General features: G+C 44.1%; 2 protein-coding genes across 3 annotated transcripts in view; both read left to right on the top strand.

The window, feature by feature from the left end:
- Nucleotides 1–8,932, top strand: part of pias1b (protein inhibitor of activated STAT, 1b) — a 40,958-nt gene extending 32,026 nt beyond the window's left edge. For both annotated transcript variants that reach the window (XM_012818712.3, XM_031564799.2), the window contains exons 8-14: nucleotides 116–189; nucleotides 534–694; nucleotides 995–1,125; nucleotides 2,229–2,409; nucleotides 3,053–3,189; nucleotides 4,958–4,998; nucleotides 6,156–8,932. In XM_012818712.3, the coding sequence (XP_012674166.2) occupies nucleotides 116–189; nucleotides 534–694; nucleotides 995–1,125; nucleotides 2,229–2,409; nucleotides 3,053–3,189; nucleotides 4,958–4,998; nucleotides 6,156–6,518 (1,088 nt within the window). In that variant the 3' untranslated portion in view covers nucleotides 6,519–8,932. The remainder of the gene's footprint in view (nucleotides 1–115; nucleotides 190–533; nucleotides 695–994; nucleotides 1,126–2,228; nucleotides 2,410–3,052; nucleotides 3,190–4,957; nucleotides 4,999–6,155) is intronic.
- A 3,754-nt stretch (nucleotides 8,933–12,686) lies between these two features.
- Nucleotides 12,687–14,205, top strand: rxfp3.3a3 (relaxin family peptide receptor 3.3a3). Its single transcript, XM_012818628.3, has one exon. The coding sequence runs from the start codon at nucleotides 12,805–12,807 to the stop codon at nucleotides 13,870–13,872; it is 1,068 nt and encodes a 355-aa protein (XP_012674082.1). The 5' UTR covers nucleotides 12,687–12,804; the 3' UTR covers nucleotides 13,873–14,205.
- Nucleotides 14,206–20,155: the final 5,950 nt, after the last annotated feature.

Genomic DNA, 20,155 nt, shown 5'->3' with positions numbered 1-20,155 from the left:
TGTTGCAATAGGCTTGTTCTACTTCAAAGTGTTACTTGTGTGTGTGTGTGTGTGTGTGTGTGTGTGTGTGTAGGTGTTTGATCTGTGTTTGGTTGTTCTCTCCCTCTCTGTTCAGTCAAGGAGAAGCTGACTGCTGACCCAGACAGTGAGATCGCCACCACCAGTCTGCGAGTGTCACTACTGTGTCCGGTGAGTGCCACTGCATTCAGATACAGGTCCCCATGGACTCACTCACTCACTTTGCGTGTGTGTGTATGTCCTGTGGTCTGTTTGTGTTTGTGTGCTGTGGTGTGCATATTTGACTGTGTGTCTGTGATGTGTGTGTCTGTATATTTGAGTATGTGTGTCTTTCTTGTGATATATATGTGTGAGTGTGTGTGTGTGTGTCTGCACACCCACCCCTACAGATTCTTCATCTTTACCTTAGAATTTACGTCCTTATATTTTTGTTTTGCTGTTTGGCCATAAGTTATAAAAGTGTGTGTGTGTGTGTGTGTGTGTGGGTGTGTGTGTGTGTGTGTGTGCGTCCTCAGCTGGGGAAGATGCGGCTGGCGATCCCGTGCCGGGCGCTGACCTGTTCGCACTTGCAGTGTTTCGATGCCACCCTCTACCTCCAGATGAACGAGAAGAAGCCCACATGGGTGTGTCCCGTGTGCGACAAGAAGGCCCCCTACGAGCACCTCATTATCGATGGGTAAACCCCCCCCTATCTCTCTCTCTATCTCTCTCGCTCTCTCTGTCTGTCTCTCTCTCTCTGTCTCTCTCTCTCTCTCTCTCTCTCTCTCTCTCTCTCTCTCTCTCTCTCTCTCTCTCTCTGTCTCTCTGTCTCTCTTCTCAGTCTGCTTTAAGATTTCCCCTCTTGCCCTAAATAAATTGTGTTCAGATTGGGTTGGATTGCAGTAGAACACAGTCAATTTATATATTTGCTTTGACTAAATAGTACTGCTTTTGTGTGTGTGTGTGTGTGTGTGTGTGTGTGTGTGTGTGTTGTCAGGCTATTTATGGAGATCCTGAGCAGTTGTGCGGACTGCGATGAGATCCAGTTTAAGGAGGATGGGAACTGGCATCCCATGAGATCCAAGAGGATTGTGCAAGAGGTGTCCGCCACGTCCAACGGACTGGAGGGTACGTGCGTGCGCCTAACCCCATCAATCCCGCCTGCTAGGTCACGGTCACGGCCGCCGCAACTCACACAGGTCCCCTTTGTCCAGCTGTCTTGCTTGAGTTACTGCCCTCAACTCCAGTAGCAACCACGGGCCATCTCCCACCATCCACGGCCTGGCTCTCAGCATAGATCCTTCCAGAAGGCTCCGAGAAGATAAACAAACCCCTTGATATTCCCCCCCTGTGAGCGTACACCGCGTGGTGTGGTGTCACCTGATCATGCCTGTACTCTCTGACCACTACATCAGACAGTAGTGTCTCCAGAGAGAGAGAGACAGGAAGGGAGAGACAGGGAGAGAGAGAGACAGGGAGAGAGAGAGAGACAGGGAGAGAGAGAGAGACAGGGAGAGAGAGAGAGACAGGGAGAGAGAGAGAGACAGGGAGAGAGAGAGAGACAGGGAGAGAGAGAGAGACAGGGAGAGAGAGAGACAGGGGGAGAGCGAGACAGGGGGAGAGAGAGACAGGGGGAGAGAGAGAGGAAGGGGGAGAGAGAGAGGAAGGGGGAGAGAGAGACAGGGGGAGAGAGAGGAAGGGGGAGAGAGAGAGGAAGGGGGAGAGAGAGAGGAAGGGAGAGTCAGGAAGGGAGAGAGACAGGAAGGGAGAGAGACAGGAAGGGAGAGAGAGAGAGAGAGGAAGGGAGAGAGAGAGAGGAAGGGAGGGAGAGAGAGAGGCTCTCGGCCCGTCTCAGTGTCCCACTCTTATTGACCACTTCATCAGACAGTGTTGTCTCCAGACGCAGTGTCTCGGCCTCCTCGGGAAACAAGGCTGCTGTCTGCTTAGCTTAGCTTAGCTTCCACTCCACCTGGAGTGCCGAGGCAGAGAACATAGAGCTCTGCTCTGCTGCCATGTGCTGATTCATAACAGAGAGAAAAAGACATAGATCATTTAGCATTACTTTAGGCTTCGTAGAGACACGGTACTTGTGCAGGAAATAATTTTATTACACAACACTTTTATATAAGCCTATTACCTTCATCCTCTCTTTCTCTCATCCTCTCCTTCCTTCATCCTCTCTTTCCTTCATCCTCTCTTTCCTTCATCCTTTCTTTCCTGGCTTCTCTCAGACTCGTGCCGGTCAGTGTCATCGGACCATCGGAACAGCTCGTCGCGCGGCGGCGATAGCCAAAGGGTGGAGATCATTGACCTCACACTGGACAGTTCCTCAGACGAAGACACGGAGGAGGAGCCCCCGCCCAAGAGGACGTGTCCGTCCCTGTCCCCCACATATCAACCCACCAGCAAAGGGTGTGTCCTCCTCTCATGTGTCTCATCACACACACACACACACACACACACGCGCACACACACACACACACGCACACACACACACACACACACACACACACACACACACACACACACACACACACACACACACACACACACCCCCCATCTGTGTTATGTGTCTCATCACACACACACACACACACACACACACACACACACACACACACACACACACACACCATCTGTGTTATGGGGTATGGACCACTTCTGGGAAACTTGTATTTTTCATTGAATTATAGCTCAATTAAAGCTCGCCCGCAGTATTTTTCTGTAATGTTTCTATAAATTGTGGTAACCAATTGTATTATACTTTTTGTAGTATCCAGTACTTAACTACATTTGAGGAAGACATTTATATGGTAGAGTTAGAGGTAGAGTGCATTGAACAGAAAAGAGAAGCTCTCACATAAATAAGATCAAATAAATACAAAATACTCTGTCATTTACCCTCAGGTGTTAATTGCAACGCTGACGAAGTGTGGGATGTATCTGTGTAACTCTCTTCCTCTCCTCTCCTCTCCTCTCCCCCCTCCACCCTCTCTCTCTCCCCCCTCCCTCTCTCTCTCTCTCTCTCTCTCTCTGTCTCTCTCTTTCTCTCCAGTGTGTTGAACCTGCACCATCAGTCGTCTCCGGTGGCGCGAGCTCCCAGCATGCCCTCCATGGAAACCAGCTACATCCCCCCGCCCCCACCTCTCATCCAGGACTACCGCCACTTCTACCCCGCGCACAGCGAGCTGGGTACGCCCCCCACACACACACACACACACACACACACACACACACACACACACACACACACACACACACACACACATATCCAGGACTACCGCCACTTCTACCCCGCGCACGGCGAGCTGGGTAAGCCACAGACACACACACACACACACACACACACACACACACACACACACACACACACACACACACATATTCAGGACTACCGCCACTTCTACCCCGCGCACGGCGAGCTGGGTACGCCACAGACACACACACACACACACACACACACACACATATCCAGGACTACCGCCTCTTCTACCCCGCGCACAGCGAGCTGGGTACGCCACACACACACACACACACACACACACACACACACACACACACACACACACACACACACACACACACACACACACACACATATATCCAGGACTACCGCCTCTTCTACCCCGCGCACAGCGAGCTGGGTACGCCACACACACACACACACACACACACACACACACACACACACACACACACACACACACACACACACACACACACACATATCCAGGACTACCGCCACTTCTACCCCGCGCACAGCGAGCTGGGGACGCCACACACACACACACACACACACACACACACACACACATCCAGGACTACAGCTACTTCTACCATATTCCATGAACCGAACCCTTTGGGTGTGTACACCCCTAGCAGGGTGAGTCAAGAGCTCTTGATCGTCTCTGGTAATGGGACCCAGTGGGACGACTTATTACAGGCCGAGGGGCTAAGAGCCAAAGGGCATCCTGAATATAAATATTATCCTCTGTTTTGTGTGTGTGTGCGCCTGTGTATGAGTGTGTGCCTGTGTATGAGTGTGTGGGTGTGTGTGTGTGTGCACATGCTTGTGTTTTAGCTTGTTTCCCCACTAGTTGGATATAAACAGTGTAGCTTTCAAAACACTCCAGAAATGACTTGGCATGCATTCTCCTCACGCCGTAAATTATTATAAATGATTTCACTGTGTTCACTTGGCTGCAAGGACACACACAATCTGTTCCGCTGATTCAAATATGAATGTATGTATACTGTATAGACATCAGACTTAAATAATTGGGTACTTGTAAATGATAGATTCTACATGGTTACTTTTGGTATTCATTTCGAAATTTCGTAGTACAGGCCCGTATCTATACTTAATGGCAAGCAATTTCTACATGTGTTTGGTCTGAAGAAATATTTCTCCCTTTTTATTAGTCCCTCCAGTAGTAGTTCCAGAACTGTCCAATGCTCTGGAACCTCTGGGTGGGTGAAGAAGCTTAGTGTTGATGATCTGTGATGGTTCTAATGCTTAGAGCAAGGGGCCCAGAAGGCAGTGTTGAACACAGGCTAGCTCACATACTGACAAGGGGCCCAGTAAGCCGTGTTGAACACAGCCTAGCTCACGTACTGACAAGGGGCCCAGAAGGCCGTGTTGAACACAGGCTAGCTCACGTACTGACAAGGGGCCCAGAAGGCCGTGTTGAACACAGGCTAGCTCACGTACTGACAAGGGGCCCAGAAGGCCGTGTTGAACACAGCCTAGCTGTTAGCACTTACTGACATTATGCTGCCAGACGTCAGAGTACAGAGTAGCACCAGTTCTCAGGATCTACGCAGTTTCTTTTACTGCAAAAAAAAACAAAAACAACCTGAACTGTTGGTTCTCACCTGTGTACGTTACCTGAATGGCCTCTCTCTGTGTCAGTCTGCAGTGTCTAATTGGAGTCTTTTTTTTTTCTCTCTTTGTCAACAGATTTGAATTTCTTTCACTCCTTCTTACAGAGCGACAATCAGGTAAGCAGAGGGGCTGCTGTCAAGGCTTGTGCTTGCAGCTAGGGGGCAGTGTTGCACGGGGCTTACTTTTCCCCCGTGGATCGGGGAGAGAAAAGACAAAGCTACCAGGAAGTGGATGCGTGGCCATGGAGCCATGTCATGTGGCTCCATAGTGTGTAATGTGAGCCTGTCATTATCAGTTATCCTAAGTGTCTCCTATAGCGTGGGCTCCTATAGGCCTCCTACATGACAGAAAGCTTTCAGCCGGCCATCCCATAATACTCTCCTGCTCCACTAAGACACTAGCCATAATCAATACTGTAGACTAGAAATGGAGACCAAAACTAACTCTCTCTCTCTCTCTCTCTCTCTCTCTCTCTCTCTCTCTCTCTCTCTCTGTCTCTATCTTTGTCCTATCTCTGTGTGTGTGTGTGTCTCTATCTCTGTGTGTGTGTGTGTGTGTGTGTGTGTGTCTCTCTATCTCTGTGTGTGTGTGTGTGTGTGTCTATGTCCTGTCTGTGTGTGTGTGTGTGTCTCTCTCTCTGTGTGTGTGTCTCTATCTCTGTGTGTGTGTGTCTCTATCTCTGTGTGTGTGTGTGTGTCTCTTTCTCTGTGTGTGTGTGTCTCTATCTGTGTGTGTCTCTTTCTCTCTCTGTGTGTGTGTGTGTGTGTGTGTCTCTGTGTATGTGTGTGTGTCTATCTCTGTCCTGTCTCTGTGTGCGTGTGTGTCTCTCTCTCTCCTATCTGTGTGTGTGTGGCTCTTCATCTCTGTTTGGCTTTGTTTCTTTCTCTCTCTTTTCTAACTGCTGTCTCTGCCTCTTCTCTCTCTCTCTTTATTCCTCCCTTTTCCATCTCTTCGTATTGCTTTGTCTCTCTCTCCCTGTCTCTCCATTCCTGTCTCTCTCTCTCTCTCTCTCTCCCTGTCTCTGTCTCTCTCTCTCTCCCTGTCTCTCTCTCTATGTCTCTCTCTCTCTCTCTCCCTGTCTCTCTCTCTCTCTCTCTCCCTGTCTCTCTCTCCCTTCCTGTCTCTCTCTCTCTCTCCCTCTCTCTCTCTCTCTCCCTATCTCTCTCTCCCTTCCTGTCGCTCTCTCTCTCCCTGACTGTCTCTCTCTCTCCCTGTCTCTCTCTCTCTCTTCCTCTCTCTCTCTCCCGTCCTGTCTCTCTCTCTGTGTCTGCAGCATTATAACATGGTGATGGCGGCGGCTGCAGCAGCCTCGGCCTCGGCGACCTCTCCAGAGGAGCACGAGCTCCTGATGAACCGCTTCCTGCCCTACACCTCCTCCCAGCTGTTCCTGGACCAATCCGGCGCAGTGGCCACGGCCGGAGGGGCGGGCCTGGGCTCGGCGATGACCAATGGGAACAGCGGCGGCGGCAGCAGCAGCAGTGGCAGCAGCAGCGGCCTGGTGTCGCCCGGCGGCCTGAGGGAGAGCAGCAGCCACGCCCACAGCTCGTCGCTATCGTCGCTCTCGGCAACCGCCAGGAATGACGCGGCAGCGGCGGTCATGTACGGCGCCCTCCCTGATGTCATCTCACTGGACTGAACCCCACCACCACCATACGCTGACCTCCCTCTACACAGAGACTAGCCTGCAGTGGACAGAGGAGAGCACTGAGAGAGAAAGGACGAGTGTGTGTGTGTGCGTGCGTGTGCGTGCGTGTGGTTGCGCGTGTGTGTGTGTGTGTGTGTAGTGAACCTGGACAAGGAAGTCTTTTTTTTTTTTTTTTCAACAGAGGACTGAAAGGTCAGGAAGTTGAAAGAGAAAAGGAGACTGAAGAGAATCTAGACGCCCTTTTGTATACAAGACAAAGAGGAGGAGGAAGAGGAGGAGAGGCGAAGAGGAAAAAACTAATACTGTGTACAGAGAAGAGAAATATATTTTCAGTTTTACTTTTGTACATATATATAAATATATATATAAATATATATTAAGAAAAAAAAACACAGAAAATGTAAGACACGACTGTCCTGAGGGTGACTTTATTTGGACTTTTCCCTCGTGGACGGTGGAGATGTGTGTTTTTTTCTTCACAGATCTGTGTTTGTCCCTTTATTATAGAATGATCCCTTTTATACTCTTTTGTTTTGGTATATGACTCCACTTCAGAATCACTTCTCAATCATGCATTCACCATCGTTTTTATTCCTGTGTCTCCGTTTGAAACCATCAACAGACCCTGAATCAGCTGAGGGTTTAGGAGCGGGAAGGACAGGGTCAGTAAACGTATTTCAACTTTTCTTTTCTGTGCCGATTATTTATGACGCTTTTAAGACGTGTAGAGATGTATGCAGTGCGAGAGCATTCCTCACTGGTTGCCATGGCAGGGTCTAGCCTTTAGAGACGCACCGACTACTGTGCTTATTGCTTCCCCTTTCTCTCGTGCCCCTCACTCCAAAGGATCTCGTCTCTCAATCTGTCCTGAAGGGGGGAAAAAACAGGACTTGTTTTTAAAATGTTGTTTGATTTGACCGAAAGATTTAAGCTCATGTGGATGCTCAATGCCATGAATTATTAACGAATTAATTAATGTTAAGATTCCCTCCAAACCATCAGTATAGTTCACCCGACCTGAAGGTGTGTAGAAAAACAAAATTGTGATGTTTCTCTTGAACAAACATCAGTATTTCTCACGTGAGGTTGGAGAATGGTTGCCAGGCTACATGCTGGAGGACATTCTGCTGTGGTTAAAAAAAAAAAAAAGGAAAAAAAAGAATATGTTTGAATATGAGTGCTTGGGGTTCCTCCTATAGGGAGACGGCCATGGAAGGAGTCTAATTCTAGATCTCCGGTTCTTCCTATAGGGAGACGGCCATGGAAGGAGGCTGATTCTAGATCTCCGGTTCCTCCTATAGGGAGACGGCCATCGAACGAGGCTGATTCTAGATCTCCGGTTCTTCCTATAGGGAGACGGCCATGGAAGGAGGCTGATTCTAGATCTCCGGTTCCTCCTATAGGGAAGCGGGCCATGGAAGGAGGCTGATTCTAGATCTCCGGTTCCTCCTATAGGGAAGCGGGCCATGGAAGGAGGGTAATTCAAGATCTCCGGTTCCTCCTATAAGGTCACCTCCAGGCTTCCCCTCCAATTATTAGCTTGATATTCCGCAGGAGCAGCTGGTTTAGCTGTCCCTGCCTTCTCCTGATCAGAAGTCTTCTGGATGATGAGGTCCGTCAGAGGGACACCTCGCCAGGAGACTAAATGCCCTTGACTTTTCCATCTCTGTGGGATTTATTCAAAGATTGAATGTGTTTTAAATCCCCCTCACTATCAAAGCAAAGTTTAACGCACGCTGAATAATTCCAGAATTTACAGCAGCTGCATCTCTGCATCTCAAAGCGACTCAAAATCCATGGCTCATTCTGGCTCACGTTTGTGTGTCCTGTCAATTTCCAAGTTCAAAGGTCATTGGATTGCTTATATTTCTAGAGAGGGGGGGGAAGTGTGTATTGTTATTTCTTCATATCTTACACAGAGGAACTTCCTCAAAACCCTAGTTTATTTGATCACTTGGCGCTATGAGCTATCAGATGCTAATTAGGCCTGTGGGGGAGGGGGAGGGGGGGTTACTGTATACAGACTCGTCCTAGTGTGCTTTTTCAAATGAAGTTACAGCTTCAGTAGATTGGCTGGTTCTTTCTTTCTTCTTTTTCTTCTTCTTATTATAATTATAATATTCTTTTTCTTGTGTACAAAATTTAATTTATTTTATCTACATATTTTTACATTTTGTTTGATAAGTATGTGTTGTTGTTGTTATCGTACATGTCATTTCTTTCGTAATTATATAATTATTTAAAGAGCTCTATTGCTTTGTATTAAAACTTTTTTTTTTTTTGGTCTCACTTGGTCTTGGTCTGTCAGGGGTTTAGACGTCCTTCCATTTCCGCTGTCTGCCATGTTGTTTCCGTTTTGATTCTGTGTTGAAAATTAAAACACATAAAAGAAAGAAGAAAAAAAACACATTGTATGGTAATACTTTCCTTCTCTTCCTTAACTGAATATCACACTATTTGAGAAATACTTCGTAACAACCTTCCTGCCTCAATTAAAAGTTAGTTCTGGTAGAACTACCAGCAGAAACACAAGTTGCATGACAAGAGATGATTTGATTGCACTGGGACACTACTGAATGGATCCATTTAGTTGGTTTAATGATGTGAACTACTCCCTTTCAAACCTTAAATATGTGCTTAGGAAAGGGTCTATAAAAAAAAAACTTTCACTTTTTATAGCACCCATAAAAAGTAATTTACAAGTGTACATATGGTTAGCTGATTGATAAGATGGTGTGATTGATTCAGTGAGGGTAGTCAACTTTAATTAATCATAAATCACACATAGGTGATGCAGAGGACCAGTGGCCTACAGGTATTGATCACTAATTAAGACAGTAGTGTCAAAACTTAGACCAATGGCTGTTGACGATTTCCAGCTTTTGCAGCAAAACAAGTGTAATCAAGTGAGAAAAAGCTCAATACTGCCTCAAATGCACATCATGGTCACTGCAATTCCATGCATGACCGTCTGAAGGTGTAAGAAAGTTTAAAGTACTTTATTGTCATTGTCACAAAACAACCAGACAGACTGAGAGTCTGAAGTCAGAGACACGATAGCAGACAGTGGCATAAGTATTCACACTGCACCACTTTTTACAGATGTGTCATAGCCTGAATATATAACGGAATTAAAAATATGTTATATTTATTTATTCAGATGTGTCTTCGACCTCATAGAAGTATGTTTTGTGCTTGTTTGTGAGTGGGGAAGGGGAAGGGTGTAAACAATGTTCTCAATGTCACTGCATTTGCATTGATTATCAAAAGTTGTGTCTTAAGAGCACCCATGGGTTTTAGCCTCCTAGCTAGTACACCCGCCTCCAATGCCCGAGGATGTGTCTTAAGAGCACAAATTGATTCACACACACATTCAAAATCCAAATTAGGGCCTTGACACACACACACACACACACACACCAGGTGTTTAGTGTTCAAAATCCAAGTTAGGGCCTTGACAGCAAGCCAAGATATAACTGTAATGTAGTCCCCTGTGACTATCCAGCAAGCCAAGATATAACTAATGTGGTCTCCTGTGACTATCCAGCAAGCCAAGATATAACTGTAATGTAGTCCCCTGTGACTATCCAGCAAGCCAAGATATAACTAATGTGGTCTCCTGTGACTATCCAGCAAGCCTAAATATAACTGTCATGTAGTCCCATGTGACTATTCAGCAAGCCAAGATATAACTAATGTGGTCTCCTGTGACTATCTAGCAAGCCAAGATATAACTGTAATGTGGTCCCCTGTGACTATCCAGCAAGCCTAAATATAACTGTCATGTAGTCTCCTGTGACTATGCAGCAAGCCAAGATATAACTGTAATGTAGTTCATGCAAAGTTGTAGGTCTACAAGTCACCTGTGTAGGTAGCTAACTAGGTGCTGGACTAGATGACGAACCACCCACATGGCCTTCCTAGGCTTCCACTGTGACCCTCATAGCAGAACTTCTGCAGCTTTATGGGAGTGGAGACCCTGAGGTGAATCCCTCGAAAACTAATCATAAATAGAAAAGCTCCTCTGGTCTGGTGAGGCAAAGCTTTAAAGGACCAATATGTAATACATTTACTCCTTAAAGGACCAATATGTAATACATTTACTGTACTAAATCATAAAATGAACATGATAATGAGAGATCAGAGATTAAGGAAACATGCTAAACTCAAATACTGGCCTCTCCGGCAACAATGCTATAGCCAGTATATTCTCCTTTTAAAATATACGTCCTGGAGTGGAACACCGTTTTGGCCTATGTGACTCCAACCATTTCTCCAGTGCCATTTCAACACCCTGGGTTGCCAGGTAAGGAGGCAAACAGGTGCCATTTCAACAACCCGGGTTGCCAGGTAAGGATGCACACAGAGCATGGGACCGTCATGGAACTAAGCAAACAAACTGGACTGACAGATAATGCTTGATTCTACACAACCAAAAAAGCCTCGGCATGACGTCCAAATAGAGTACCATTACTCATGCCCATCCCTAGCTACTAGCTATTCATCTATTTTATTAAATAGAAACCATATTATACCTTTATTAACCTTGTTATAACCGTTTTAGAAGAATGTATTCAATATTGTGACAATCAATGGATGTGGTCAAATTCTGCCAGCGTTAGACTCTCTCTCCTCTCTCTGTTGTTCTTCCTCTGGACACTCTCTCCTCTCTCTGTCGTTCTTCCTCTGGCTCTCAGCGCTGTCCAATATTTTGAATTTGGGATGCAGTAGCGATTTTAACCGCTTGGTGTCCCGTCTACATATTGCTCCTTTGATGCTTGGGCCAGAACACAGAGCACCATGTTTAGGCAAAAACCAAGCTAACCACCACTATTCTTCACTAGTCCAACACAGGCGTAGCTCCTGACAAATCTCAACATCTAGATCTTAAAGTATATACAGCCTTGGATGTTCCTGGGTCCCTGTCCAGCATTGGGTCCCTTAATGGGACCACCCATCACTACACCCCTGCTGGTATCATCATGGTGTAGGGGAGTCTCTCTCTCTCTAGACTGGTCAGAACAGACCACTTGACCTTTGTCATCACATGATCTTGGGATGAGTCTGCAACCCAAACCATACATCCAAACCAATGGAACAATGACTATGGAGGACCAGCAGGTCAAAATGTAATCCGTTTTTTTGTCACATTTGAAGAACATAATCATTTTTCTCATTACAAAAAACTGTCATCTTTGACTTGGGTGGACTGGTCTGTTATGAATGTGCAATGATGTTTTTAAGTCATAAGACAGCAATGAGAGACTGTTAAATATGACCGTCTTTCACAGAGAAAGTGTGTTTCAAAGTGCACACACACACACACAATATTGGAAAGAAACAAAGGTTCAACGTTCTACATATTAACCTAAGGTCAACACAACCATGAAAGCGCTCATAGCGGAAGTCTTGACCTGAGCCCTGGTAAGACAGATCAGAGGCCAGCCGGTTATACTCCTGTTGTTCTGGCTTCCTGCAGCTGCCCCTGCTCTCCATATATGACTGAGCCCACTCCTCATTAGCATAGCACGTCTGGTTCAGCTAATCAAGGGCTTTATAATTATTTGAATGATTGGGATGAGGGTTGCTGCTGCTGGTGGTGGTGGGTGAAAAATGTTAAAAAATGTAAAATTACTCTACCACTTACTAAAGGAAGAAAGAGGGTTTTGAGTAATAGTTAATATTTCGGTCACGTTTGGAAGGAAAACCTAAATTAGTGATACGGAGAGTACACATCATAAAGCTCAATGTGTTCAAGATGGATAATAGCCTTAGGTATATGTGGAAAATTCTAGTCTTTTCATTTAAATGTGAAGTCAGTATGAGACTGGTGAATCAGGGTTGACAGGCAGGCAGGTAAAGTGTGTGCTTGGCTACCGAGTAGAAGCATTCAGTAGAAACCTTCATTTATTTGTAATGTGCATGAAGAGTGGATGCCATGTAGGCTTGTACAATACAAATTCAAATTATCCACTTCAAAAATGCGCAGCAGGCTCCAGCTTTCATGCCATGGATAACACGAAAGCCCGAAGCATGCTTTATCTAACAAACACGACTCTACACCTCTTAAATAAACATGGCCAATCGGGCAGCAGTAGGGTGGGCTAAAGCGAGACGCCCCTCTTAAATACTCAACCAGTCCTCTCACTTGACGCACACCGTCTTGCTGTAAGGAGGAGATGCGCGCCTCTCCGGCTTGGGAGCATTGTAAGCTGGACAAAGAAACTTCACTGTATTCACTAAAGGTCATCTTCTCACTGCGCTCACCTGTGAAGCAATGGATCGTTTTACAGAGTGGATGAGGGATTTTGGGGTCATGAACAGCACTCTGAACATGTCACTGAGGGATGAGGACAGGTATGGAAGTGCTGAGGACATCGACGTTACTGCGGACAGAAGCCCAGTCCTGAGAATCGTGATATCCGTAGTCTATTCCGTCGTGTGCGCAGTTGGGTTAGTGGGCAACCTACTGGTCTTTTTTTTGATAAAACTCAAACGAGGGAGAAAGAGTTCCACTATAAACTATTTTATATTTAACTTGGCTATAACAGACTTTCAGTTTGTTTTGACTTTGCCATTCTGGGCAGTGGATATAGCTCTGGATTTTAGCTGGCCGTTTGGAGACGCCATGTGCAAAATTATTCTGTCTGTGACAGTAATGAACATGTACGCCAGTGTTTTCTTTCTCACTGCTATGAGCATAACACGGTATTGGTCAGTGGCGTCATCCACTAAAAGCCACTCGTGTAAACCACTGTGTTCTGTTAAATGGGTGTGCGCTTTTATGTGGGCCGTCGCCACTCTGGCCACCGCGCCAACATCCATCTTTTCCACGGTGACCAACATCGCCGGGGAGAAACTGTGCCTGTTAAAGTTTCCTGGTGGACAGTACTGGCTAGCAATGTACCACCTCCAGAAACTCCTGATCGCCTTCGTTTTACCTATGTTAATACTGTGCGTAAGCTACTTACTACTTGTGAGGTTCGTGAAAAAGCGAAGCATGAAAAGCGACGCGTCAAGAAGGAAACTGCATGTCACCAAATCTGTCACCATTGTCGTTGCGGCTTTCTTTCTGTGCTGGATGCCCAACCATGCCATTACGCTGTGGGGAGTGCTGGTCAAACTTAATGTTGTCTACTGGGATGAGGCATACTACGTTGTGCATACCTACATTTTTCCTGCGACCGTTTGCCTTGCGCACACAAACAGCTGTTTAAATCCCTTCATCTACTGCCTGACAAGGAGGGAGTTCAGGAAGAAGCTGAAACAGCTCGTGCTCTATTTAACTCCTGGCTCCAAAAAGGACTCTTTACATGCGAGGGACTCGCGACAGGTTGTCCATTAGGGACTAAAGACTTCACTTAAATGTGTTGTACCATACGAAAAGGCTAATTGTATTGGTCATTGTTCCAAATTTCCATATAAAAAAAAAATGTAATGTCATGTAAAGATGAGAAGCTCTCTCTTGTTGCAATACCAGTGTGCATATTTGATCCTGTGCTTTTGGATTGTATTGCCAGTTGGTTGCATGAGACCTTTGATGTATAGGTAGATCACTTAAGTAAGTATCTGCACAAGATTACTCAAGATTTGATCCGTTCTCTTGCCTGCCGAAGTTATAATGAATGTTGTCAAACTGAATGAATTATTATATTAAAACTCAAGTCCATCCTCTCTCGCTACCGATCTCTTTCTGACCCAATCTCAGTCTTTCTGTGTGTGTGTGTGTGTGTGTGTGTGTATTTGTGTAGATGAGTGTGAGCGTGCGTGCGTGCGTGAGAGCGAGCCGAGAGCCTTTAGCAATTTAAATCTCCGTCACGGTACTGACTTTGAAACCTATTTCAATACATGTGTTTACGCCATATAAGCACACACTTCTGATAAATGTCTCCGTCAGTGTTTATTCCTTAAAAGAAAACAGGAATAAGGATCAACCTCCTATTGAGGAAAAAAACACTGAGACTTTTAGGGAAAACTCCAGACCCAACTACTGGTCCTGCCAGGAGGCACAGCTGTCTGATGTCATCATTTGACCCTTCCCTCCAATGCATTAGAATTTAGAATTTCCAATGCATTAGACATTACAATAACATTAGATCACTAATGCGTCCATGCACACTACCCTTGCGTCCACGGACACATCTTTTCATCACGTAAGGGTATTTTGAGGTAAAATACATACATACATAATACATATTATAATTTCAAGAATGCAAGTATATTCAGTTACGTTACAGTAGTTATGCTGGTGTCATAGCCTACTAATTAGGCTACTAGTATAATGTATGTATTCTGCTCGATACATTGCTATATTTAGGCTTATCAGACTATTCAGTGTGCTAGGCAAATGTCCTAAGATAAATGTAAGCTATTTGTAGAATTAAGCCTATTTGATAATCTGGGGTAAAAAAAATCAATCAGCTCAGGCCATTTCCTCGGCTTCTGCAGCCATGGGTGCTGAAGAAACGGACGTCCTTATCCACGCTACTCTTGCGGTGGCCACACGTCTGCCCTCGACTATGACCTGCCAGAGGGTCAATTAAGATGACCAAAATCAAAGAAGACTACCAGTCAGGACAAAATGGTCATGGATAGCTAATTGCATCGTGCAACACTATACAGTCGATGGTGCAATGTATTTCGCTTGCAATTATAATAACATGAACAACACCGGGATTCACAGAACGCACACATATTTTAAAATTCTAAAGTTTCTTGGACCTCTTTCAGAGCTCAGTTAATTTGGTAGATTTAGAATCGTTGTTTTTTTAAGACAAAAAACTATCGCACCTTCAAGGAGCACTGGGATACCTGCATGTTAACCCTTGTATGGTATTCGGGTCTGTGGGACCCGTTTTCATTTTTTATCTTAACAAAAATAATATAATTAATCATTTTTTCAAACTCAGACTCATTGGCTTTGGCTCATTTTCTGCGAAGAACATATATCAGACAAAATTTTCATTGACCGCGCACCGTAACCCCCCCCTACACATTTATATTACATACAGGGTGTTCAGGTCCACTGGACCCGGGCAAATAAAAGTGTGGAAATTGTAGGTCCTGTGTACCTAAAGTCTGTTCTCCTCCTGTCTGGGTCTGCTGTAAGTGTGTGTGTGTGTGGTGTGTGTGTGTTCTGTGCGCGTGTGTGTTTGCGCGCGCGTGTATTTGCGCGCGCGTGTATTTGCGCGCGCGTGTATTTGAGTGGGCCTGCTGTAAGTGTGTGTGTGGGAACGATAAGGAAAAACAGGTCTCAGCTCCCACCCCAACTGCTGCCTACAAAGAACAGGCCTGTCAACTCTTCCAAGTTTGTGTACACGGCTGACACGTCCCTGGTATCCTATGTGCCAAAAAAACGCAAGAATGTGATACTCATGAGTACACTGCACTGGGATGGGAGAATCTCTGGCCTGGAGCATCAAAAACCAGAGATCATCATGGATTATAATGCCACAAAAGGAGGGGTGGACAACATAGACAAGCTGGTGTCTGCCTACAGCTGTAAAAGGAGGACCCTACGCTGGCCACTGGCGATTTTATTTACCATATTGGACATTATGGCGTACAACGCCTTTGTCACCTGGATGGCACTGAACCCGGAGTGGAAGAGAGGGAAGCTCCAGAGGATAAGCCTTTTTCTCGAGGAACTGGGAAAGACACTGGTGAAACCTTAAATCCTGAGAAGACAACATGTTCCAAGAACCTCAGCCACTGCAGCCACCGTGAGGAGGATTCAGGAGGACAGTGCTGGTGCCCCATCCACCCATGTTGTGCTATGTAAACTGACCTGATTTCAAATGAAATTCACATAAATCAAATAGTTATGGAAAACCTTGCTTCATTTGTAAATTTGTTGAATTTTGTCCACTGATATCTTGATTATAATTGATTTTCTTGATTTTGTAAAAAAAAAAAAAAAAAGCGGGTAGCACTTAAAGGGGCCATATTATGAAAATTCCACTTTTTTAGTGCTTCTACACGTTCATTTGGGTATCTGGCGTGTCTACCAAACCAAAAACGCTGGAAAAAAACCATTGGCGATCTTTGTTATGGTTCCTGGATCTTTGTTATGGTCAGAAACGTCATGATTGAGTCTGCGAATGAGATTCCCGTTTTATTGGCCTGTCACAAGACATTGGGAGGTTCCCTACATGGCCTTGGCCCACCCCCCACACTCATTACATATTTGCCAGAGCGCAAGCCATTATTGCAAAGCTCGGATATTCTTTGAATAGCTAGCTAGCTAGCAGCATGAAGCAAACTAAGGACTCAAGATGCGCTGTGGTGGGCTGGCCAGATCTCTACATCACGTTCCAGCCTCAGAAGACACAAGCGAAATGGATTGAATTCATATTTGAAGGCAATGTCCCTGAATGAACTTCAGGCGAGGGAAATGTAAGTATTTTTAAAAATAATTCTGTTACTTGCCCATTCAGTGTGGTGGTTAACGACGTTAGCATGTTGTAGGGGGACTAATTCAAACAACGATTTATGAACCGTGTTATTTTAGTGGTGGTTAATTGATACAATCGTGAATAAGTGCTGTGTCTTATCTCCTGAGCAAGCAAGAGTGTCAATATGGGCTAACGAGTTGTAGCTAAAGCCCATAGAAAAGAGCTATACAGCTCGCTAGCTATTAGCACTCTAGCTTGCTCAGGAGAGTTTAGCTGCAGAGAGAAGACACAGCAATTATTCACGATTGTATCAATTGTACATCTAGGTTTCTTTGGCGTCTGTTGTCACGTCCAACAGCACAACATATCACGGGCATTTAGAACTTTGTGTGGGTTGTGGCCGTAAACAGCTCGCTAGCTATTAGATTGCTCAAGGCATTATCATAGCTAATAATACTAGTTGATAACCAACGGATAATAATGTATCGCTAAAATGTATGATTCCCGTTGTTAAGGTTAGAGAATTCTCGCACCAAAAAGGCATCATTCATAAACGACTTGATAAGCAGCTTAGACTCACCTGCAGTTACCAAAACAGTTTGTCAATGTGGGGCATTTGAGGGTTTTGTGTATAGTACAGCACAAGTTAAAAATACTGTTCACTGTATGATTATTTCATAATGATTTATGAGAAAAATGCCGGGTTGGTAGTATGCCAATGTTATTGTACCTACTTTTCTGTGTTGTGAAACTGATATTAGGTGTAATGGAATACAACATTTCTTCAAATGCTAGAGATGTATTGGCTTTTAGTTCATGTTTCATGCATTGCAGTGCAGGGATAATGGTCAGTGAGATGACATTTTATTTACAGTATGGAGTATTTTCCTTTTATTACATTCAGGAAAAAACATGAATAACATTGCTGCTCTTGTGGTTAAGGAAGAACATCTGAACAGTGTCCTAGGCTACATCATGTGGCCTGTCAGACAGATCCTCCAAAGCACCATCTGGAGCAGAAGAGCAGGACCACCCAGATTCTCCGTCCCAGAAAGCCCCAAGACCTGCTAACAAAGCTTCTGTACACCAAATACCTGTAACGTCTGAGCAAAGTTTACATTGTATTTAGAGAATAAATGGTGACACACATCTATTGAATCTTCCTTTGTTAACAGTATGGCTACTGATGGCACAAATTGTGATTTTGTAATCAATGTTTTTATTATAATTGGTCTTTTTTGTATTTATTACCCATGTACTAGCCAGTACATTTAATAACTATGTTTAAAAAGCTCTGTGGCATTCTTTGAAGCAAGTCTATAGAAACAGTTTTGGTATGTAACATGTCAACAGTTGACACATGCAAGATGAGCAGTAAGCAAAGTAAGACAGAGGGAAGATGAATTTATTGTATTTTCTTCCCCATTTATATTTGTATTGCAGAAATCACTGATGACTCATATGCATAAAAAACAAAGCAACTTACTGCTATATTCCCCTTAGACATAAGGCCCATAGTCTGCTCTATAGATGTTGAATGCATTCTGTAGTGAGAACACATTCAATCACACAGCTAAAAGTCCCGGATGATGCACGTTGGTTGGTTTGGAAGCTGCAGTAGTCTTCTTGTTACCTTGAATATTGAAAGTGTAAGTATCATGGAATATAAAACAAGATGACTGCATAATTACCATGTCATTCACAAATAATTTTACCTGTGGCATCTCCCTGCAGCATCCATTCTCAGGCTCTGTAGGCATTTGCTCACACTTGGCACAATTACGCCTGTATAGATAAAGGGTTTTAAAAAGTGACAACATTGCAGGTGAAGTGTATTTGAATGTTGTGTTACAATTACAGACACAAGTTGACAAATACAACGATATAATGAGAAAACAATGTTTGAACGCTAATAAACGGAGGTAAACACGTTACGTTATGTTCTACATCTGTGTTAGTGCCATTTTCCACATTGTAATTTAGACTCAGATTAAGATATTATTTTGTTTAGATTCATATTTAGTGATTGCTCATTATAATGATTGCATAATTGTATTTTATAGTTTTGCATTTCAGTTTAATATATGTTTAGTGTACATGCAATGCTTAGAATAACCAGATATGCATGGGACATAAGAGTTGCTTTGGAGTGCGCGTGGTAGTGAGCTACGACGTAGTCTGCTCGAAATTGATGGAATGTATAAGAACTGCCATTTATTTCATTGTTCAGTATTCAGTAAGGACGGAGCGAAACACTGTTTTCTACCGTTGTTAAACGCACTAAACACGCGTAGAGACTCGTTCTTTCCGTCTAGAGTGGTTAAGTGAATGAATATGTTGAAAATGAATTCCTGATAACAAGAAGGGAACTTTAGCCACTACAACCTGCTTGGTCCATTACTGTTGTCAGATAACATTTTACTTTCCAGCTGGAGCTTTACTCGTGTAGCAGGCATAATGGCGTTCCCGTTACTTGCATTTACATAAACACTTTTCACAAACAGTAACTTACATAAACACACTGTATTTGTGACATACTCGTACATGCACACACTATTATCTAGCATTGCGATGTTCTCGTCACCGACTAGACCGTATGACCTTAGCCAAAGTAAAAACAAGTGAAGTGACAAAGTGTACTTACCATTCAGAATAGGGCTGAACGATTTGGGAAAATAATCTAATTGCGATTTTTTACCAAAATATTGCGATTGCGATTCGATATGCGATTTTTTTTTTATCCTCTTTTTTTCCCAACAAAACGTAATGAATGATTTAAATATGACCAACACAATATTAGATACATTTAGTGTAAAATATTCTTTCCCACATTTTCCATTTTTATTTAACTGCTCATTACAGAAACAAGAACAAGAACAAATCGGTGGCTTTGCCACTGTGCATTTAAGTAATTTAAAAAAAGTAATTTTAAGTATAAACACTAGGCATGCACTTTTTAAACACTGTGTGCAAAATGTACCATCTTAAAAAAAAAAAAAATTTAATTTTTTTTTTTTTTTTTTTTTTGACCACGTTTTTTAATCGCGAACGTTGCGGTTAGAAAATCGCGTTCTATCATATCGCGATTAAATCGCAAATGCAATTAATCGTTCAGCCCTAATTCAGAAACGTCCTGTTGTACCCTAAATTCTCGAACTTGTTTGGGAGCCTCTTCTTGTTCAGGGTCTGAACAATCTCGTATCCAGTCGCCATATTTTACAAAACTAAACTTGG

Source organism: Clupea harengus, chromosome 3 (assembly GCF_900700415.2).
Source record: "Clupea harengus chromosome 3, Ch_v2.0.2, whole genome shotgun sequence".
NCBI lineage: Eukaryota > Metazoa > Chordata > Actinopteri > Clupeiformes > Clupeidae > Clupea > Clupea harengus.
Note: the sequence above shows the minus strand (reverse complement) of the source record. Positions and strands in the feature narration are given on the sequence as shown.

Coding starts and splice junctions, on each gene's coding strand:
- rxfp3.3a3 (XM_012818628.3), top strand. CDS start 12,805: ATGGATCGTTTTACAGAGTGGATGAGGGATTTTGGGGTCATGAACAGC.